The 22,431-nt window shown below is 39.3% G+C and overlaps 3 protein-coding genes and 1 non-coding gene across 4 annotated transcripts; 2 read left to right on the plus strand and 2 right to left on the minus strand.

Annotated features, from left to right (window-relative positions):
• Window positions 1-170: 170 nt before the first annotated feature.
• Window positions 171-4,715, minus strand: zgc:171489 (uncharacterized protein LOC100142644 homolog). Its single transcript, XM_026359907.1, has 7 exons — window positions 4,177-4,715; window positions 3,520-3,834; window positions 3,002-3,427; window positions 2,519-2,673; window positions 2,334-2,417; window positions 2,032-2,175; window positions 171-1,702 (listed from the first exon to the last, which is right to left on the minus strand). Exons 1-7 carry the CDS (start codon window positions 4,387-4,389, stop codon window positions 1,561-1,563), a joined length of 1,479 nt encoding a protein of 492 aa, XP_026215692.1. The 5' UTR covers window positions 4,390-4,715; the 3' UTR covers window positions 171-1,560.
• Window positions 4,716-5,174: 459 nt separating this feature from the next.
• Window positions 5,175-11,385, plus strand: cdr2a (cerebellar degeneration-related protein 2a). The gene is made up of 7 exons (XM_026357227.1): window positions 5,175-5,253; window positions 6,416-6,528; window positions 8,058-8,206; window positions 8,344-8,520; window positions 9,306-9,620; window positions 9,744-10,026; window positions 10,130-11,385. The coding sequence occupies exons 1-7, from the start codon at window positions 5,175-5,177 to the stop codon at window positions 10,412-10,414; spliced, it is 1,401 nt and encodes a 466-aa protein (XP_026213012.1). The 3' UTR covers window positions 10,415-11,385.
• A 1,036-nt stretch (window positions 11,386-12,421) lies between these two features.
• Window positions 12,422-12,503, plus strand: trnal-uag. Its single transcript has one exon. It is a non-coding gene; the product is annotated as a tRNA-Leu (tRNA).
• Window positions 12,504-12,861: 358 nt separating this feature from the next.
• Window positions 12,862-20,953, minus strand: sdr42e2 (short chain dehydrogenase/reductase family 42E, member 2). The gene is made up of 12 exons (XM_026339449.1): window positions 20,853-20,953; window positions 19,694-20,132; window positions 18,585-18,680; window positions 17,703-17,760; window positions 17,458-17,576; window positions 17,255-17,330; window positions 16,382-16,464; window positions 15,810-15,947; window positions 15,505-15,570; window positions 15,230-15,293; window positions 15,057-15,130; window positions 12,862-13,519 (listed from the first exon to the last, which is right to left on the minus strand). Exons 2-12 carry the CDS (start codon window positions 20,123-20,125, stop codon window positions 13,271-13,273), a joined length of 1,455 nt encoding a protein of 484 aa, XP_026195234.1. The 5' UTR covers window positions 20,126-20,132; window positions 20,853-20,953; the 3' UTR covers window positions 12,862-13,270.
• Between the last annotated feature and the right edge of the window lie 1,478 nt (window positions 20,954-22,431).

The raw sequence follows: 22,431 nt of genomic DNA on the forward strand, positions 1-22,431 counted from the left end.
CAAGCTGCCTACGTCCTATTTACTAGTTTACTAATTACCAGGACAATGTTGAATTGAATGAGTTATGTCATTTTAAACCTGGAGTTTCCTCCATATGTTTAGAGACAGTAATTTATGTGAATAGTAATGACCAGAGACTGCAGAGAAAGTAAAACACCTCATTCAAAAAGTTGTAAACAAATGTATTTAATGAAAAACTCCTGAACCCAAACAACAACATTTTATGATCATTAAAAACGATTTAATAATTGTAAAGGCACATAGCAGATGGCAACATATTTAATACCGCATATTTCAGTGATTTTGACGTTAAAAATACAGCTCAACCTTTGACATTTAGTATCCTGACTGAAGCGTTGTGCTGTGTCACATTGTGTACAGTTACTTTTCCTGTTCATTTTCTGAGTCCCTCTGATTTGTCACAGAATAAAACTAAATTAATGGAGTGCAGTGATACTTTATGTAAGCAATCTGTAGTTTTCTAAATGTATCACAAGGTCTTAAATATGGAAACTGTAATAGAGAATAGTGGAAGCAGTTACTTTACTCAATTTCATGTTATTTCTTAGGAAAAGCACTAATGCTCAAAGTTTATACTGTATGTAGACATGCAAATTAAACATGGTGTTTATTTGTAAATTATTTGAAATTTTTAATCGTTAAAGTTAAAAGTTTGTGTGAATTTTTCCCTTTCAGCCTCATTTCCATCATTATTTTACTTTGCCTAACAGGAACGATCTTGCGCTGCTGATACAGTTTCAATTGTAAGTTAGTGTTCAATAACAAAAGACACCACTCCTAATTTCATTGTCTCAGATTCAGACACAATTTCTCCAAATTTCTGGAGCAACTTTGGAATTATGAAGACAAACCACTTCCTTTAAGAACAAAACACTGTTTTTAACATGCCCTCTGAGGAACTGGCCCTTTTCTGCAGGAGACAGACATTTCACAGTGGGCTCCTGCTAATTACTTGGAAAGGTCAGTAACTGGACATTTAAAAATAAAATAATAATAATAATAATAATAATAAAAGATTTAAAGGTTTTTACCCTGTCGACCTCTGGTGTGTTTGGTCCAGTAACAAAGTAAATGTTTGAAGTAGTTGATGCACATACATTTCTTACAAAAATTACAGGCTGAATTCTGTAATTTCATAAGTATCACTTAAAGGAATTCCAAAACTTTTCAGATCAACCTCATGATCATCAATAACCAAAATCCCTGCTATATACCATACCTGGAGGGAAACCACTGTGCAACAAGCACATGGAAATAAAGTCTCTCCTATTTGCACAGATTATTTCCTCCATGTCAAACATTTAAAAAGTAATGTTTCATATTTATATATTTAGCACCAGGAAGCACACCAATATGATTTAAAAGAGTTCACTAGACATTTGAGGTTGTACATCTTGACAAACAGCAACTCAGTAAAAATCCTAGATTCCGTGAAAGAATTACCTTTAAAATTATTTCATAGTCTGTAATAAAGAATCTCCCAAAATCCCAGTATAATAATTTCCAGCCAGCTTCCTTTAACTGCTAAAAATATTGAAGTTAGCCGTCAATGTACTTTGAGTCGACCGTGTGACTGTTGCGAATGGAAAATGGCCTCCAAGCCAGGACTTGCACAGCAGCAATAATCATGGGCACAAGACAAACCAAGTAGAACATGACACTGTGGAGGCTCTCCAGGGTGCTGAAAAGGAAAAAAATTGTGTATAAAGTGTATAACGTTATACACTGTAAATTATAAATAATTTATAGTTAGTGAGTAAAAGATCCAGAAGAGGTTAATTGTAATTATTTTTACTATTTTAATTGAATCAGCTGATTGGCAAACAAAAGTGTCAGTGTGAGACTGTGTTTTGTTCAGCACCAACTCTCTCTCCTTGTGCAGTGGAACATTGATGTTCACTAATACAATGTTAGCAGCCACTACAGTGAGTTCATCAGTGCTATCCTAAAATCTGTTTTCAAAAAGATATTTGACCTTTAAGTCAAGAAAAAGTCAGAAAGTGTCTTTACCTGGGATCTGAATTCCTTCCTTCATCCTTCATCTTTTCATATCCAAACTGGTTGAGGATGTTAAGCACCATCATAGGGGCTAGAGACTGAGCTGGCTTGGTGAACAAAGCATTCGTCCCAAACACCATTGCGGACAGAGGGGAACTGCAAAAGGAGGACAAGAAGAAAATCAAATTCAAATAACATGAATATGCTATTGCAGGATTGTGGTTTAAACACAATACAGCACCACTACTTTCAGTACTTATGATATGTTAGGGATCACTGAGTAACTGGAAGTGTGCTGATGATCTTATTTTTACCTGCGCTTGTACTTCTGAAGGTCGGCGTCGATGATGTCGGCCAAGGGAAGGCCGAAAAGACTGAAGCTTGCTTGAATTATGATCCTGAAAAGAAGATTAGAAAGAGTGGCTCAAACAAAGTTAAGAGATTTTATAGGGTGATTATTAGAAAACAGAATAGTGCCAGGACTCATTTAACCTCTTACATGCTAATGGTGAGAAAAAATGCCAGGAAATAGTAGTGCTGAGCACCAAGTACTAGCATGATAGCTGCCATTCCGGCCTCCACATAGAAGCTGAAGAGGATCATCCTGTAGTAGCCAAGACCATGAAGCAGACTCTGACAGCTTAATACTAACAGCTGGAGTAGACATAAGGAATATATGAAGTAGCATATTATACTTTAAATAGCAGATATGCAATAAAAGTAAAAATATATTAAAGACTGAAATTGAAGCTGGTGTTCATACTGAAAATATATGACAGTTATGGAAAAAGTCAGTACAACTGTGAGTAAGGAACATGTGACTTAAATGGGCAAAACATGCAAAGCTGTCACTATGATTCATGAGTTAACAAGAAGACAAAGTACACATTAAAAAAAGGGGGTTTGTCTGCTCACTGTGCACTAGTGCTACAGCTCCTGTTAATTCTCTGATCAAAAACCAAAAACCTCTAGATGACAATACCTGTGGACAGATGAATCCCGCTCCATACATGATGCTCTTAGCCAGTGAATTAAGTGTATCCGGAGGAATCAGGCGCTCAGTAAATATCATTGTAAAATTATTGAAGAAAGCCAATAAGAAAACCTGGAAGAAGTTCATGAGCACAAATAGCTGAAAGTCTCTGTAGGTCAGGATTTGCCACATCAAAGTTCTTAACGTGGAAAAGGAAAATGTTGACTGTGACGTCTGGTCAACAGACCCCAGGGCATCGGATTCAGATACTTTGTTATCAAACCGGCTCTCACTGTGGATGCCCGTATAGAGCATGCAGCAACAGCTCAAAACAGCGATCAGTACTGTGAAGGCCTGAAAGGCAGAGAAGTCCTCCATGTTTCTTGACAACATACCGCAGAAGAGGACACTGGAGGACCCAATGAGAGAAGCCACCTGCAAAATTAAGGTGATGGAATTTCGTCATGCACTATGCTTGGCAAGCATATAGAATAACAAATATAGATGCTTGTATATCATGTTCTTACTTGGCTGTACTTTATAAGTCTTATCCTATTGTGATGGTGGCTGGAAATCTCTGCAAACAGCGCACATTGTGCCAGTAGCACAAAAGTCAGCATGCCGTCAAAAGCACACAATGCTACCATCAAGTGTAAGCCACTCAACCAGTCACCAGGAGTGTAGGACCGCCATGGGAACCAGGCAATAAGAAAAGCAAGCGAGTAGAGGGGAGCACCATACAGGATGGAGAGACGTCGCTGAGAGCAACAGGGCACCCTGGAGTTATCTTGCAGGTAGCCAAACAAGGGGTCATTGACTGCATTCCACACCATGTACACCACCTTTGGAAAGGATGTTGTTTTAAGTGAAGTTGTTCAACTATTGTCTAAATAGTAAGTGAATAAGTTAGTTGTCTGACTCATTCATGCATTCAAAAATGCTGCAAATCTTCTTCTACTAGTATTTGAAATGAGAGCTTAAGCTGCTTCTTCCTGATTAACAAGACTGTCAGTTAAGTATTTGTGCAAGTTGTTATCCAGTCATTTTAACTTGCAGTTCTTCTGCAATGAAAAACAGCCAGCTTTTCGTAATTGCACTTGTACTCTTGACTACACCTGTTTCTAACAGATATTTTTATTTGTTTGCATACAAAGAGCTGCAGTGTGCCAAGATAATACACTCACTTGTGACTGGTGGAACGCTCCCTCGGATATCTTGTACTTATTGAGAAAAAGGTTGACATAGTAGAAGCTGAATATGTTGTTTATCATAGAAGATCCCAAAGTTGTCATCACATAAGCCAGAGCTGCAGGATTTATCCCAAAGTAGATCAGGAAACGCATTAGATTCATTCTTCCGGGTAGCGCACCTGAGACAAGGTTGTCCTCCACGGTCATGACAGCTCTAAAAACTAATATGTCTTCAGTTTAAACTGCTGGAGCGAGAAAATGCTCTCGCTTCACAGTATTGTTAACTAGTTCACGTGTTTGTTGTTGTTGTTGTTGTTGTTTAGCATTGCTAATGATTTTTGCTAGTAGCAAGAATATGGAAACTGGTCAATCTTGCAAATAAAAAAAGGTTGCTTTGTTCCGCCTGTATCGTTTGCATAAATATCCAAAAGTCACGTTCATTTCCCTTAATCTACCTTGTTAAACGCTAACAGCAAAGTATTTTTCCAAGCTAAACAGAAATCAAACTCGATTTCTGTGCCCCTCGAGGGGGCGGTGCTTCGTGCAATAACAACGAAACGTTTGATTGGCTAGAAGAGTTCTTTAGCTCCACTTGCTCCTTTGTGATTTGACGATCAAAGTGCCAGTCAAAAAAGAAGGAAGTTACGACAAGAAAAAACATTTTATTTAAACATTTAACCGTCAGATTTTTCATCTAATAATAATAATAATTAACAACAATAATAACTGAGGGCGATTTCTCTAATATTTTTAAACAAGTTTTCTAATATCTGCCACCTGCTGGATGTTAGGGTGCACTCGAGATTTGCCACGTTGCTGTAGAGACAGCAGAGTTAGTTCACGGACACCGGGAGGATGCAGTTCACGTTAGTCCTCACTCGGCGGTGGACAGAAGACAACGTCAAGCTGCTCAGCTAGTTCACTAAAACACACCTGTGTGTGTGTGTCAGCGTACTGTCAGGTGGAGTCCCCGCTCGCTCCGTGGCTTAAAAATGTTAACCGACATGATTTTAGAGGAAGAGTTTGAGAAGAATGAGGAGTCTTGGTGCAACCAGCAGGACCTTGAACACGGTAAAAGCTGCTCTGTCGCGCCCTGAACTGTCTGAGTTTAATCATAGGGTGATGTGTTAGAGGATGGTAACAGTACCATATGGTCATCAGCTGAGTTATCGCATCAGTTTATGGCACTGTGGTGTCGATAGTCCTGCGTTGATTCTCTTCTAATAAACTTGTAAACCAGAGGGGAGCTATACTCTTTGCAGGTGCTGGGTGCATGCTGTACATTAGACAGGCACATGAGATAACAGTGTGACAAATTGTCAATCAATCAATAACTTTATTGTCCCCAGGTGGCAATTATTTCTGTTGCAGCACATTAGTACATGACACAGAGAAGACAGTTATCAATGCAAGAGAACATCAGGCAGTATTAGATATATAAACAGATACCATGTACCGTGGAAACAACAACAGCTGTGGAAAAGTATCTGCAGTATTTGATCCTTTTTGATAAATAGTTTAAATAAAATAAATGCAATTTATAGTGAGTAGAAACTATAAATCAGTCTCAGAATATAATTATTTAGTTTAATTAATAATTAAAATTATTACTAATTGTGATATAATCAGTTGCAAATAGAATGAAGTAAGTAAAGTAGTAGTAGTAGTAGTAGTAGAAGTAGTAGTAGTTTAATTGTAAAAAACAAAAAAGAAATCGGATGTGTTACTGCCAGTGCTGCTATCCAACTTATTGTACAGAGTGATGGCAGCATGCGGGAGAGACTTCCTGAGTGGAGCTGAATAAAATGAGAAGTGTTCAGTTGTGTTGCAGATATATTTAGGAAAGGATGTTTTGGTAGAAGTTTCTATCAAGGATAACAGTTCCTCCTCCTCTCCACCTACACTAAAGTTCTCAAAGTAGATAGTCTTTACCGTAGCGGTATAGTAGTAGCACATACTTCAGAGGGCTAGACAATACTGTTGCTGGACAAGATCCAGAATGAGTGGGGGAAGGGTCATAAGGACATCCCAAGGCATGCTTTAGATTCCTCTGATTCACTAGTGCCAAATATTAATAATGTGAGACAATGAGTTTTGTTTGTGTGTGTGTGAGCTGCAGTACAACAAGTATTTCGATACACTTTACACACATCTGCTTCACTCCATTGCCTGCATTTGGGCATGGGACGTAACAAGTATTTTTGTGTTTACACGTTTTCCTGTGCTTTGACAGATCTCCATTTGGCAGCAGAGCTGGGAAAAACCCTCCTCGACAGGAACCATGAGCTGGAGCAGGCCCTGCAGCAGATGTACTCCACCAATCAGGAGCAGCTGCAGGAGATAGAGGTGATAAATGCTAGGAAGGAACTAATCTGAGATCGGCAGCAGCAGCAGCAACGCTACAAAATTCCCACTGTGTACAGGATGTGAGAAAGGCATTTCACCATTACAGTGTATATCCTCGTGCTGGCTACAATCTAGTCTGTAGATACCTATTGTTGCTGTCTAAAAATTGTGATTTTATATGAATGAATCTACAGTGGGAGGCAACTCATTGAGAAAGATCTGTTAATGATCAAAAAATTTGTTAGATAGGAAATGCCACTGTGAATTTCCCTAAACTTTAAATAGAGTAGAGTAAAAGCTAATCCCCAGTCTGACCTAGTGACACTGGAACAGTGCATCTCCTTGGCAGGATGTTAATCTGCCTACTTAAGGGAACACTTTCACCAGCTTATTTGCCACCTTCCACCTTTTACTTGGATATTGTTCAATTACCAAGATCGTAATTAAGGTTTTGGTCCTAACTTGTAGAGTGATGCTAATTAACAGACAATAAAACAAACTCCAAAAAAAACTCCTTGTCTCAGGTGCGCTCCAAAATATCTTTTTGATATTCTGGTGCTTTCGGCATAGATGTCATCTCTAAAGAAATAAATTTAATAGAAATATGTCTGTTTTTAAAATGTTTAGCATTTTTTGAGGTTTAACTGATAGTTTTTGTTAAAAAAAATTAGTACAATATGTGCTCATATTTCATTACTGAGACGTTTACAGACAATGCTGGTGTTTCTGAGTTTGAGGACGTGTCATTTAGCAGGATAACAGCTATAAGAGCCTTAATTTGTTTACAGCAGGTGGCTTGAGCATTTATTAAGGTTGATGATGATGGTGATGATGATAATCCCCGTACATCTCTCTGACACTCATCCTCATGCTGTGTCCACCACTGGACTTACTCACTTCACTGATGACAGTCTCAAGGCAGTGTGTACACGAGGAACACGGTGGCATGATAAAAGAGTATGCTGCCGTGTGAATAAATAGAATAAACTCTGGAAGAATTGTTGCATTGATTTCTGTCAGAGAAAACTCACTTTGGTGATGTCATGAGTCGCACATCCTGTGACTGAGCTAAAGGTGGTGAGCTTTAAATAAATAGTGACACTGTTACAGATATTCCTTGATAAACACATTTGTATGTATGCAAATACACAGTCACAGATACACGGGTATCATGCCCTGCCATAATATGAACTTTCTTTGTCCAGGGCCTTACTGACAGATCTCTGCTTATAAGGAAGCCTCATCTCTTTAGGATTAAAATATATCAGCCTGGAATATAAAAGCAAATGTAAAAATATGTAAAACATAGTGTGCTTATAGCCTTGTCTCTTTAAATTATGTGGACTGTTGTAAAGAATTATGTAAAATAATCTCACATGTTACGTAGTGTTCCTGTTTTATCTTTTAATGTGAGATATTGCCTGACATTAACATGTTAGAGACTTAAAGAAAAGGAAAAACTTCAACCAGAAAGTGTTTGACTTTTGAAGACAAGCCTTAACTTGAGCCAAATATTTTTTGCTTTTCAGTACCTGACCAAGCAGGTGGAATTGCTCCGTCAGATGAACGACCAGCATGCCAGGATGTATGAGCAGCTAGATATGGCTGCCAGGGATTTGGAGCAAGGCAATCAGAGACTCATACAGGACAATCGCCTGGCCCAGCAGAAGATCCATAGGTCCGTCTGTTATCTATCACTAAATTAGTATTCTGAAATAAATTTTTACATAATTATTTCTCAAAACGATCAGTAGATAACATTAAATATCATATATTTATTAAGTGCCATGTTGCTGGTCTTTCTTTCCCCCTCAGTCTAACAGAGACCATCGAGGGACTTCAGACCCACATGGAGGAACTGCAGACTCAGGTAGACAAGCTCAAGACTGCCCAGGCAGGCCGAGACAAACGAGAGCTGGCAGAGCAGAGGCGCAACCTTGGAGCACAAAGTGTGTCTTGTCTAAAGGAGCTGTATGACTTGCACCATGACAGGTACAACGTGTGTGTGTGTTATTGCCCACACTGTGGTACTAATAGCAGAACTACAGAATGTGACAAAGGAGGTATTTTCAGGGAGGAACTTGTGTGGTACATAATGCAGCATGAGATAAAGACACTGTGGGTTACCTTGGAAAATTTTAAAACATATCTAGATCTTTCTTTACATTAGACGTAAACATTTAAACACCTCCTGTCTGATCTTCTCTTACCTTAATGCACTGGTGTCTCAGCCCTCTGATGCTGACAGGACAACTTGGGGTCACCTAGAACAAGACCAGACCAGCGTCCTTCAAACATAATCCAAAGGAGAAGGAAGTTAATCCTGGCCCATTTTCAGCAGTGTACTAATACATACATGACACTGTGGCTTCAGCCTGCTGCATACTGTATCATGCCATATATGTTCTCTGCTTTGGAGACAAAAACCTATATTTTCTTAACACTTGTCAAAATCTGTGACTTATGGTACCGTTCTTTTTTTCTACATAAAACATCTCTTATAAAGCCTTATTTCTGTTTGTGCACAGTAATGGGGATTGAGCTGTTTCTACAGGTTGCACTGATTGAATACAGCAGAAAGTGTTTTACTGTGAGCTCAAAAATAAAACAATTTACAAAGCAATGGGAAAATGTCACCCTTGGTCAGCTGCATATTTAACATTTCAACTGATTGACTGTTCTCTGGTGATCTCAGTGTCATAAAATGATTGTCTTCTGAAAATGTCTCACACATGTTTTTGACATTATCTTTCCTTGACTTACTTGTTCTGGCTCAGGCATCTATCCCACAATAGCCTACATGTGGATGGACTCTGGTCACCTCAGGGCTCTTTCTACGACGGAGACAGACACCAAGATCCAGAGGAGGAGAATGTGGCTCTGCAGCGCTCCATCCAGACCCTCAAAAGCCAGATAGCTGTGGAGAGAAGCCGCAGGGAGGCTGCGGACAGGGAGAGGGAGTTGACATCCAGAGAAAACAGAGGCTTGGAGCAGCGACTGGCCTTGCTGGCCGGCTGCCGGGCCAGGCAGAAAGAGTTGGAGGCTGAAGTGGAGCAGCTGCGGCTTCTTTGGCGTGCTGACTGTGCCAACAGGTTAGGACTATCTTTTTTATGGACTAGATTCAAATTGATTTACCATCTGTGACACCTCACATCAGGTGAGTAATTTATCATTATATGTGACACTAATGTCTCTGCTCTCTCCACTTCCATCAGTGTTAGAAGACCGGACCAAATGCTGTTGCCTGATACAGTATTCTTTGCCTCAGAAGAAAAGTCCAGCCTATGTCAGAGTGAGACAGAGGAGAAGGTAGAAAACGATGAAGAGCAAAGAAAATACAGCCGACAGAGGTGTAACAGTGACAGTGTGTTGAGAGCGACAAACCCAGATGAGATTCGCCGTGGCCATGAGCAGCTGTGTATAAGGCGAGCAGAGGCAGTGAAACAGAGAGGCATCTCTCTGCTCAATGAGGTGGATGCACAGTACAGCGCGCTGCAGGTGGTGTATTCATGGAATGTCTGGTACAATTTATGAATGAGAAGTGGGTTTCAGGGTCCATGTTAATGAGTGCACTGCCTTTATGTGTGTGTGTATTGCGTAGGTGAAATATGATGAGCTTTTGCGGCGATGCCAGCAAGCCTCAGACGAACCCAGCCATAAAGCCGTCCAGACATCTAGCAGCCCCTTCCCGAGCAACCGGGCTCGCCGCCGCCTGTCCAGCTCAGCTGCTTCGTCCGATCTGACTGTGGTCCTGGAAGATGGCCAGCAGCCTGAGTATAAAACTCTCTTTAAGGAGATCTTCACCTGCATCCAAAAAACTAAAGAAGACCTTGGTGAGAACAGACAACCGGTCAGGAGTAGTGATTTGCTGGGCTCTGCCAAATGATTGTATTTTTCTTAATCATGGGACTTTCACTTGTTTGTGTCTGTGAAACTTTTTGACAGCGGGGAAACTTTGAGGTTGCTTTGAAGATAGAAATGCGCAGATGCAATAAGCACGCTCAGTCCTCTTGCGTCTCAGACATGCTGCAATCCTCTTTTCTCCTGTCATGTTGATGCACCTATGTTTTTGTCACTAAGCACTGTTCCTTCCTTTTTATTCTGTCCTTAATTAAATGTATTAAGCAGCTATATTATTTGGAAGTAAGAAAATGAATCCAAAAATCAACCATTGCAAAGGGTATATTTGGTAAAGAACAGTTGTACAGGGAAATATTTATAGTTAGATTAATATATCAAATCCTCACTTATTGAGAAGTTAACCCCAAGATTGATGAGTATTAAATCCATCAACAACAGTATTCCATGTTTAAATAATGTTAACCTTGTGACTACTTGCTTGGAAAAGAAATGCACACACTAGTTATTGTTTATGTGTTGATGTAAGTTGGAGACATGGCTGATGTGTATGGCTTATGTAAAGAAAGATGTTGAAATGTTGTAATAGTATAAAGAACTGTAGCTGTGTAATAACTAAAGACTAAAGTAATTAGCTTAGCAGCTAGGTTGAGTTGGCAATAGTAGGTTCAGCAATTGAGGGTCACTGACGTGTCACTGGAGAAAGCAGTTTGTAATAGCTGGTCCTTTCTGTCTTCATGTCTATGTAAAGCTTAGGCTCTGCCAAATGTCTTCATGCCAGTATGCTCTGTAACAGCTCTGCACTTTTTTATGACTGAATCTGTTCTATTTATTATTTGACAAGTTTAAAAGAATGACATGTTATTTATTTTCTTTGTTGAATATTCAGAGTAAATTAGTTATCTGCAAGTAAAATTAAATGTACACTGAGGTGCTTTTTCCAAGGTTGTAAATAATCTGCCAGACACAGGTGCAGACACAAAATACAGAGGTAAACGAAAGGCGCAGAATTGTCCCCTCATTTATCAACAATTTCCTGTCATTTCCTGCTCTAAATATGGAACGTAAATTATGTTGACACGGTTTGCAAAAAGAACAGAAAGACCTTAGTGACGGGTTTTTCCAATAATTACAGTGCTCAAAACGAAAGGGTCACACGTTGGATTTTGATGAACAAGGGGGCAGAAATTCTTCTGCACCAGCAAGAAAACTTTCCTTTAATTAAAAAAGAAAATGTGATGGTTATCTGAAACAACAATCAAATTCAAACACACATTACAGCGAAGCAAGCTCTCTACTGCAGAACCCAGAGACCTCTGTCCTCACAGTGCTCTGTGGCCCAGCAAACGATTAATGGGGCTTTGTCCTTTACATAACTGAGATTTCCTCATCTCGCTTTCATCTATGTCCAACTCCATTAAACCTCCAAATGAGGGGACTGTACGCTGGCCTTGCCTTAAGGGTCCTGTCAAGACCCTTAAGGCAATAAGCAGGCTCGAGTTTGACCAGAGGTGTTACAGAAAACTAAAGGATAGTAAAACAAGAAAACTTGGAACTATTAGACTACAAAAATTAGTTACTATCATATACTTAAATACTCAAATTAGTTACAACGCCCACATGCTCAAATTATTTACATTTCTCACATAGCAATGTGGGCATTTGTTTTTTCTTGCCTCATCATGACAATGAGATCATTGTGAATATATTGTTCTAAATGACGTAGCATTAAAACAATGTGTGGAAACATAAACACTATTAGCTCAAATATTTCTGACACTGTAGTCTCATTTTAAACTGGATTAAAAGCAAGATGTCTTGCAGCTCTATTCCAGAAGTGAATCCATCAAAGTGTAGTGCTGGAGGAGGATTTTTTCACAACTTGGCAACCCAAGTGTTGCTCTTATTAATAGCGTATAACTCATCTATGAAGTTTTAGTAAATAAATACATTTCTTACAACATTTAAGGTATTATAGGAACACCATGCAGTAGGTGTAGAAATTTAGAAACCAATGTCAGTGTGGTTGTGCAGTGGTAGCGTGGCCGAGTGGTCTAAGGCGCTGGATTTAGGCTCCAGTCATTTCGATGGCGTGGGTTCGAATCCCACCGCTGCCAGGAACACCTTATTTTGTTGATCCAACATATATTAGAGACCAGACAAGTCCGAGTGTTAACGTAGTCAAAGGCGTCAAATTATGAACGTTTAAACGCCGACGTGGCTCATTTGACTGAAGATTAAAACACACAGCTGGGAAAATCTCTAGCAGTGAACGTGCGCCCCCTGGTGGCTGCCTATATGTGCACAAATCCAGCCTCCTGTGTTGGACTAATGAATTAATTTAAAAGACTTTCTACTCATGAATTACTCTGTATGCAATGATTATTGGCATTCATGCTTTTATTTCAAAAATGTACAAAACTACTTATTATACATAATTAATATTATGTATCTACTAATTAAACTCTACATGGGTGTAAATCTCAAAGGTTCTTCGTCATAGAAACAAAAAGCATGCTATGAATACAGTCAATCAAAATTTAAACATTTGTTATACAAAGTTAGGTATATATTTCTTAAAACCATAATAACGTCAAACTGCACAGGTTCACATCAGGTTTAATACTTTCCAGAAGCCTGGTGGTGACATTTTTTTTTTTTTTTTTAATCTCACACGCACATATCAACATCAAAAAGAAGAACAAAACATACATGTACTTACAACAAAGGGAATTACAGACAATGATATTCTTAGACGCTTTTGTTAATTAGTGATATAGGTTGAGAATACACACAAGACCTATTTTCACCAGGTAAAGTGTCAGATTTTAAATGTCTAAAGCAGCTTATCATGCATCAATCCATCCAGTACACTGATTATTGCTTAACTGTGACAGAGCTTGCAGCATAACATCAGTAGCACAATGCTGAGACTCATCAGCAGCAGCAGCATGAGGTGTCGGGGCAGCTTGGAGGTCCAGGACAGGTTGACAAGAGACGAGCTGGAGCGAGACTGTCGAGACTTCAGGTACAGCTCCACAGAGTCCACCAGGCTGTAGGTCTTCGGACTGTAACCCAGTTCTCTACGGGCTTTGTCGATCTTGAAAGTGTGGCTTACTGCAATGTTTCTTACCTGCAGTGCAAGATGAAGCATTAGCAATTCAGAAAAACACCTCCAAACACTTCTTCAGCTGCTGGAGAGAATTCAAGGCCAAAAGGTCCAAGTTCAAGATCTTTATCAGGTTAATGGTTCAAATTAACCCCAGTTTAACCAACTTAATTTTACATTCTGATAGCCTGTGACTGATGGACGCCTCCAGTTACTGCATCTTCTTACTGACTGTGGATAAGGTGTCTGCATGTGAGGTACACACAATGACAGAAAGACACCAGTGAGCCAAGAGCCAGGAGGATTTTTAAAGCGCTTTTTCAGCTTTTCATCCATGTACTAGTGAGTTCTTCTTCTCCTCTGATGTAAAATACCTTCAGATTTTCAGAGCTTCTCTGTGTGACTCACACACAGCTGTGCTTCTTCTTCTTCCAATATAACATTGTTAGAAACACTGTCAGTCCCAGCTGAACTAACAAGTATCCAGAGTCAATATAGCTCCTTATGGCAGCTGTAGCTTTTTATTGTTTTCAGTTTTCCCTTATGAAACAAATCAGACACAGTATATGACAACGCAGATGACATCATCAGAATGGTTGATGGTTTTTAGCATCTAGTTTGAAACAAACAAACAAACATTTTCCCTATAGACTAACTAATTTAACAATAAATAAATGTAAATTGACAACAAATTAACTTCACAGAACTCTATTGGTAACATCCTCAACATTAATTACTGCAATGATTTCATTTGATTCTCTTTTTTTTGGTAACAGTTTTGTAGCCACCTCTGAATGATGCATTGGTTTCATTCATCCTGACAATGTAAAACTCTCAAAAGCTGATCAGCAGAATCGTCAGCTGTCTGCAGTATTTGACATTTGACACTATATCTTCCTCGATAGGTTTGCAGAGCTGGAGAGAGTAAAACCTTCTCTGCCTGGCACACGATGGTTTAACCTGAGACTTGGCAGCATCGACTGAGTGCAGCCGTGAGGTAGCGCGACTCCACTCGCCATGGCAACAGCCACTGTACTGAGGTGACTTCCTGTAACCTTCATCTTGAACTTCCTGTTCTGACTCTCAGCACTTTATGTTTTATTCAGAGGGCAATCATCGATCCCCTGGCTGGCAGCTGTCTGACAGAATAAGCTCCAGGTGCAGGCCCATGGTGCTCAGGTTTGGTTTCTGCCTCATCACACATTCATGAGGACGTTACAGGCCACGATGGAGACTCCTTAAGATGCTGAAGAGGCTTCCCTCGACCTGATGTCATATATTTCCTGTGTTTTTTTAATACTGCTACAGACCAGTTGATAATGTTAAAAATCTTAAAGTGACTTTAGGATTTTATTATCTGAAAATATTTTTAATTTATTCCAGCCTCAACTAGTTTTTTTCATATTTCATGCAAAAGAGATAACCCGAGTTCACATCAGTCAAAAGCTAGTTTGAGCGCAGGTGCAATATGACTGAAACTAAATTAAAAACATCAGAAAAGAAAAAGAGTTAGGTGGAATCTCTATAATCCATTTAAAACTTCAGGAGGAAGCAGAATTACCTCGCTCCTGGTAAAAAGGAGAGGCACATCTATCACCGGTTTCAGAGCCACATGCAAATTTTCCACCAGGATGGCTGGAAACAGACACGAAACATACGAAGAGTCAGTGCTGGTTAAAACATGTCATATTTAAAGCAACAACAATGTATGTGAGCAAAAAGTTGAACAACTACCTGCTGAATAGACGAGTGAAACAGGCAGATTTATCAACGGTCTGCTGTAGCCCAGATTCTCAAACTGCAGCGGAAAGAGTCATGAAAAGCCGATGTTAAACTGTTATTATGTTCCAGTTTTTACTGTTATTCTGTCTTTTTCTTATTCGTTTTTGGATAACAGTGTGTTTTCATGACACAGAACAATAAGCTACAGACATAAATTTGCAAGAACAAGTAATTGTTAAATTTGGTGTGTCCTATCAACATATCACCAGTCCTATCTTTTAACTCACCAAAGGTGTCAACCACTCAAACAGATTGACAGAAATGCCATCATTAATGAAATAAGCCTGTCCACTCTGCAAAAGAACAGAAATTAAACTGTCAAAACGCAAAACGATGGACATTGTTATTTCAATTTGATGACAGCAGAGCTTCTCTGGACGTAGGAAGTGAGACTAAAACAGCTATTACAGGGGAAGAAATCACATTTAATCCCACTCAAACGCACCAGGTCTCATTTAGTCTGTGTGGTTATAGTGTAGTTAAAGGTACAAGTCTGATGACGTAAATCTGTGGGTGTGACCGTGTGACTCACAGCGACACAGCTCCTCTTCAGAGTGAGCGCCTCAGCTGCCAGCGTGTGAGCCAGCACCAGGTTATTGACATGAACCCAGTTCATCCTGGCCCGGGGGTCCCCAAACCTGAAACTGAAAAACCGACGCTCCACATTCACCTGAACAGAGAGAGAGGGCGAGACATCAGAGAGAGATTTACAAGTATTTTACAGACACGTGTGTGTTTGTTTCTGATTCGAAGATTGTTTACGGCAAGTGTGAAGTGTGAGGAGAACGGTTTAAAACAAAGACTTAATATTTCAGTGATTTAGAAGCATCCTGCAATAAAAAAAACAGAATATCAAACAACACTTGGCATTAAACCCAAATTATAACCAATCAGCCCCACAGCAGGCTGCACTGTAGCCTTATAGAGGGAAGACTGGAAGAATAGGAGGTGGTAACCGGATGCCTGACCAGCTCCATCAATAATGTAAACTCTTCAGACTGGAACACATTCTGCCAGGGAGGCATCAGACACGGCGAGATGTAAATTATTTTCCAGTGCCAACACAAAGGAATTCATCGTAACACAACGTATACAGTCCCTCACCATCACTCGGTGGAGGTGCCTCCTCTCCTCCGGTCCATAGATGCCACAGGGCCTCAGGGCGCAGGTCCGCAGCACGCCTCCACCTTCACAAGACACAATGAACACTCAGTTTCCAGTTTATTAGGTACATTTAGTTAAAAGTTAGTCAGTAAGTTTGGCCTGTTGATTCATCACTGAGGTTCACTGGTGGAAGAAGTAACCTGAGCTTTGACTCAGCGACTGGGACAAGTTAAACTCCTGCATTCAAACTCCCACCAAAATAGCAATACTGAAGTATTAATAGCTAAACATACTGTATTTGTACTATCACAAGTAAAATCAAATCAAATAAAGTGCATCATAACTGCTTATAAACGTGCTTCTCTTATGCGTCCGTGTCTTGCAGCCTTTCAGACAGTGGAGAAGCTGATACATGAACTCTAACCTGCAGCCTGGAATGATACAGCTCCGTGCTCTGAGCTTAATTAAATGTATAGCATGATGGTCACTGATAAGGAGTAGGGTTACACTGAAGGAGGGATGTGAGGATGTGAGGCTTGCTAATGTAAAGCATGTAGTTGAACATGAAACCCATATTAATGCATTAGATTGTGTGTTTGTGTGTGTGAGAGAGAGAGAGAGAGAGAGAGAGAGAGAGAGAGAGAGAGAGAGTTTGGAGTCATGTGGCTGCTGCCGTTTTGTTTGGCTCTACATTTAAACTCACATCGCTGTTGTGTCGGATGGCACACCAAGAGTTTCCATGGGAACCACTGTTTCAGTCTCGCTCTTTCACTATTTCGAACATATTTTTACACACAAACTAAAATCTAGGGATGCAATCTTCTCTGATTACACTCTTTACACGCCACCACACGCACGTCCATTGTTTCACACCTTTCAGGGAGAATCCATTGGCGGAAAGAACCATCTGCTCTGCAATAGCTTTAGTCCTCGAGTAGTGATCAATGTGCTGGAACAGAAATATGCAGTAGACGTCTTGTGTTACCCTCTTTACATCTGAAAACGTCTTATTACTTATAATAATGAGATGGGGGAAATCTGGTTTGCCATTGGAGGTTATTTTTTATTTAACTCACCATGTCAGGGGCCACAAACGACACTGAAGCTTCATCCCCCTCCTCTATGGGTTTCCCAGTGAACACCACATTGATGGTACTGGTGTAGACGAGCCGTGCGATGCTCCTCTCCTTACACACTGAGCGACAAAGAGAGTTTTGTATAAAGAGCACTAACTTTTAAAGATCACAGTTAATGTGTTTAACTCACTGTTGAGGCATCAGATAAATGTTTCAATACATATTAGTGCTGAGTGTGATCTTACGCTTTATGACGTTTTTAGTCCCTCCAACATTGACTGACTCCACCTGCTCTTTACTCAGCTGCAAATAAAGACAGAAAATTGTCACTTTTCCACAATAGCTACAGTATATTTATTCTCTCTAATATTTTATGGACAAATGTGCAACAAAACACTGTCAAAGGCCTTTGAGTCCAGGTCCACTGAACAGCCTGCCAGCAATGCAGAACTCTTCCCTTATAAAGGCTTTTGAGCCCAATCGGCAACGGACAATTATTTCTGCAGTAAGTTTTGCAACATCATTTTTATTACCTGAAGGGCCGTCCATAGCAGAGTGGGAGTCTCATGCTAATGCTAACTTCCAAAAGTTGCATATTTTAGCTTTAACTAGGTCGTTCCTTTAACTGTACATAACACGTGCTTTGAACGAATCTTTTGCAGTGATCAGTCCTGGTTTGTTGTTTGACGTCACAACAACTTGCTTATCCTAAACAGACAGATTTATTTGTAACTTGTTTGTAACTTCTACACGTGTTTTGGTACTTAACAAACTTGTCTTGCAGATTGCACCTTGATACTACTTGTCTTTTTTCAGAGAACACATTGTAGAACAATACACTAAGTGCACAATTATTTAAAAAAAAAACATATAATCAGTAACTGTACAATTTTAAACTTTAAGCTCAACATAACAAACATGTCAAAAGGTTGAATGAATAAAAGAAAATCAACTATGCCAAGAGCATCAGAACATCTGAATTTAGTAAATCGTCTCTAGTGACAGTGGGTGTAAAGTATAAAGTTAATATAAAGTTAATTAGAGCTTAATATGCAGTCTTTTGTTTCTGTGACTATTGTTTGAATAATTTTGTGATAAGAAGATGCTAAAAAAACACAAAACGTCACCTGTTCTGGTCCAGACATGCCGTAAGACGCTGTGTGAAATATACAGTCAACCCCTTCACACACTTTATACAGAGAAGAATAGTCCCGGATGTCACTCTGTGAGAAGGAGAGAAGACGAATCGCACAATTACTCTAAGGATATTCACTTGAATTAGTCCCATCCATAACAGAAGACACTTCTATATGTTATCTGTAGACGAAGAAGAAGAAGTAGTTTGCATGGTGATGTCATTCTAAATAACCAGTAAAAGAACATTTATAATTAACAGCAGTTTGGTGTGTGCCATGAGGCCCACAGGTGAAACTTGAATCATGTCACTACGTTCTGACCCAGGTAGCGGGGCAGATCACTCAAGTGTGTCTGTTTCCATCCAGCATGCAAATTAGGCAAATACAGTGACGCACATAAATACTGTACTGAGCAGAACAGCGTAAAGTAAAAGACAAGCTGTGCTTTTCGTGTAATTTATTACCCAAAGGAGAGCAAAATGTACAGACAGACATTACCAAATGCAAAACTAAAATTAATATGAGGTCTCACGTGTTGAGTGTAGAGTTTTGCAAAGGTAAATATTAAATGAAAGATAATACATGCGAGAAATATATACAATTACATGAAATAATTTTTTTTTTTTAAACACATTGATTGATGTGAGGGAATGAGGAATATCATTCAACTTACTTTACTTTACTAAAAAGTCTGTTTTAGATGTCGCTGCAAAGCTTTAAGGAAGATATAATATGTAATTCATATTTAGTCGGGTTAGTTAATTAGTTAATTAACTAATTTATACCACCACCAGAATGTGTACTCTTATTTAGTAGTTAACACAAGATGATGTCTAAAGAGTGACACAAATGACAATCGTTAATCAGCCAAGTGAAAATGCATGTGTATTAACTTCAGAAGGATCTTTGTCACTGAGCAGAGACTCAGCTCTACCAACATTTTTTAAAAATCACTAGTGAAGGGACAGTTTTATACCAGAAAAACAAACTAACCACAGCTTTATGGCAGCGTGAACACTTGTAGCGCCGTGTTTCCTGTACAGTTACACTTTAAGTAATTAAACTCAAATAGTTCCAGGACCCTCTCCACCATCCCATACCTGATAGAAGACTGCTCCTTCAGGGATTTCATAGAGAGGCCTGTTCAAGTCCAGGAGGATCACTGACATCCCCTGACGGGTCAGTTCTTTCCCCAACCTGAAGCCAAAGTATCCCCCTCCTCCTGTCACCACCACCTTCCACTTGGCATCTCCCCAGGCCAGAGCTGCCTCCTCTCCCAGTCTGGAGGCCACACACTCCAGTTTGCCGCTCGCCATGGCTCCTTTCACCCTGTGTCTGACGGCCTCGGCTGGGCTGGTGGCAACAGCCGGGGCTGGTTGGTTGACCCAAGGCTGGTGGGTGAGGTGGGAGAGGTTGTGCAAGCGGTGTCCACCGGCCTGCAGGCGACAAAGTGGAATGCTGTGGCAGGGAAGCTGCTTCACCTGGCACAAAGAGCCTCCACTCTCACTCATGTTGGGACTACACAGCTCCATAGATGTTCTGATGAGGCAAAGGAAGGGAAATGTTGGTTATTCATTGTTTTGTTAGAATTAAAATTTTACCTGAATACGACTCAGTAGCGTACTGGATTTTACTGGGTCTTCGGTAAAAGCACAGTTCATGGTGTAACATTTTAAACTCATTTACAGATCACAAAACCAGTTTCACATGCAGGTTTCAATCAGTTGTGAGCAGTAAGTACACGTAGTACATTTACTTAATTGCTGTATTTAAGTACAATTCTGAGAAATACCTTACATTTTTACTTTTAAGTATCAGATAATACGAAATACAGTATAATCATAAAACTTAGCATTAGATTTAAAACCTATGATGATCAAAACAGAAGAAAAAAGCTCCATTAACATTAGTGCATCAATAATTATAATTCAATAATATCATATTTATTGATTCATTTTGCATAAAGAACAATTACACTTACCTACTTTAATTGCTACTTAAGTACTATAAAGGCAGAACAGTGTATTTCTACACTACTTTTCTTTAAGTAAATGATTTAAGTACTTCTTCTGCCACTTGTTATTTCCCTATAACTTATAAACTGTGTATCTTTATTCTAAATATGTCCAAAACGTATGAGATAACGGGACGTTCACAGTGATAAATAAACGACGCGAGGATCCGATTCCCTTCACGTGCACAATGAAGTACTTCATACTTCCCTGATACTCAAACTTATACTTATATTAATGAACTTACCTTAATTGTGCTTTCGACTGCTCTCGTTCATTCCTGTGGTCAGTTATCTTATGAAATAATCCTGTCTATAGCCTCCCTTCGCTCTTGTGGTCCCACCTGATGCGTCACTCTTCTCACCTGTCAGCCGCCTGCACCTTTACCTGAGGACTCTCTTACCGTAACGTCTGGACGCAACGCGCAGCACCTCAGCAGCGAGCATCACGTTTGAGAAACATCAGACAAGCGTGTGTTTTTTTTTTTAATCTGCTCAAATAATACTGGATTATTTGTAAGTTAATTTATCTTGTTATGAAAACTTACTAATACTTAATTGACTGACATCAAAGATAAGATCATCAATAATACCTGCATCATCCTGTCAAATATCCCTTTATAAATTAATCCACAGAAAAGATGCCACCTTTCTTTCCTATGTGACAGATGTGCTTTCCTCCAATTGTCGTGGGAGAAAACACGAGGTCATTAATCAAAGCTCAGGCATCAAATGATGTAACATGTGTGTGTGTGTGACATGACAGCATCGCCAGGTAAACAGCGGCAGCCATCGCTTCCTGCGCACGGTGGTTTAGGAGAGAGGACAGAAATAGATGCTTCATGTTTTATTTAGCAAACAGCAGACAGACTGCCAAACCCGAGCTGACACTTAAATGCACTGCACGTAATTAAAGAGGGAGAGAGAGAAACAACCTGAAAGCAGCTGCCAAACGACTGGAGCTCTTGAGTTTAAAAGCAATTTGCAGACAATCTGCAATTTGAAAAAAAAAAAAAAAAAAGAATGAAATTGGGGTGAAGGGAGGTGTAATTAATTTTTGATGTAATGTTTTGTTTTAATGTAAAAGTGCGTGATGTGTCGCTTTAATTCTCATTTAGGTTAAACAGGAGTTCTTTCAGTGCTGTTGTGTCCTAGTAGTAATTCTATTTCTAGTAAGAAATCTCTCCTTTCTGTGCATTAAAGTATCCCATTTAACTATAAGTTGGCTGTCTCTGATGAAAATGAAGTCATTGAATTGAGCAAGTAAAAGTTTTTAAAACCAACTTACATACATAAAAATCGTTTTTTAAAATTACGTTTAATTTTATTCAGCTCATTTTAGAAATCCAATTCCTCTTTGGACTTGCTTTCATCCTCAGTTTGTATCTTTAAACATCTCAGAGTTGATTTGTGAAACACTGTAGCTGACTGCACAGTTATTTTCATTGTGGATGAATGTGCTCAATAGATTTTTTTTATTATTATTATTTATTTAAAAAGACATGACACTTTTACAATTTGTGCTTGAAATAATGAAAAAGAATTAACTTTTAATTATTTACCTACTTTTGGTTCATGCTGCGTACAAAGATCTAACAGTTAAACATTTGTGAAGTAAGTAGTAACCAAAGTTTCTTGTAACTTTACACTTTAACTGTAAAGTAATACTGCTGCAGATACATGTAGTAGTAATGTAGCCTCTAAAATTCAGTGAAAGTATAAAGTAGCCTGCAACAGAAATGATTTCTCCTCTCATAAATTAGTAATTTTATTGATTTTGAGAGTGGCACGGCATCTGCTTGTACACAAACAGTTCACATTATGCTT

Source organism: Anabas testudineus, chromosome 8, assembly GCF_900324465.2.
Source record: "Anabas testudineus chromosome 8, fAnaTes1.2, whole genome shotgun sequence".
Taxonomy (NCBI): Eukaryota; Metazoa; Chordata; class Actinopteri; order Anabantiformes; family Anabantidae; genus Anabas; species Anabas testudineus.

Coding starts and splice junctions, on each gene's coding strand:
- sdr42e2 (XM_026339449.1), bottom strand. CDS start 20,125: ATGGAGCTGTGTAGTCCCAACATGAGTGAGAGTGGAGGCTCTTTGTGC. Junction 17,761..18,584: donor GCATGTCTGGACCAGAACAG/GTGACGTTTTGT, acceptor CTTTATTTGCAG/CTGAGTAAAGAGCAGGTGGA. Junction 15,131..15,229: donor TTCACTCGTCTATTCAGCAG/GTAGTTGTTCAA, acceptor GTCTGTTTCCAG/CCATCCTGGTGGAAAATTTG.
- zgc:171489 (XM_026359907.1), bottom strand. CDS start 4,389: ATGACCGTGGAGGACAACCTTGTCTCAGGTGCGCTACCCGGAAGAATG. Junction 3,428..3,519: donor GACTTATAAAGTACAGCCAA/GTAAGAACATGA, acceptor TTAATTTTGCAG/GTGGCTTCTCTCATTGGGTC. Junction 1,703..2,031: donor GGAAGGAATTCAGATCCCAG/GTAAAGACACTT, acceptor TTTCCTTTTCAG/CACCCTGGAGAGCCTCCACA.
- cdr2a (XM_026357227.1), top strand. CDS start 5,175: ATGTTAACCGACATGATTTTAGAGGAAGAGTTTGAGAAGAATGAGGAG. Junction 8,521..9,305: donor TATGACTTGCACCATGACAG/GTACAACGTGTG, acceptor GTTCTGGCTCAG/GCATCTATCCCACAATAGCC. Junction 9,621..9,743: donor CGTGCTGACTGTGCCAACAG/GTTAGGACTATC, acceptor CACTTCCATCAG/TGTTAGAAGACCGGACCAAA.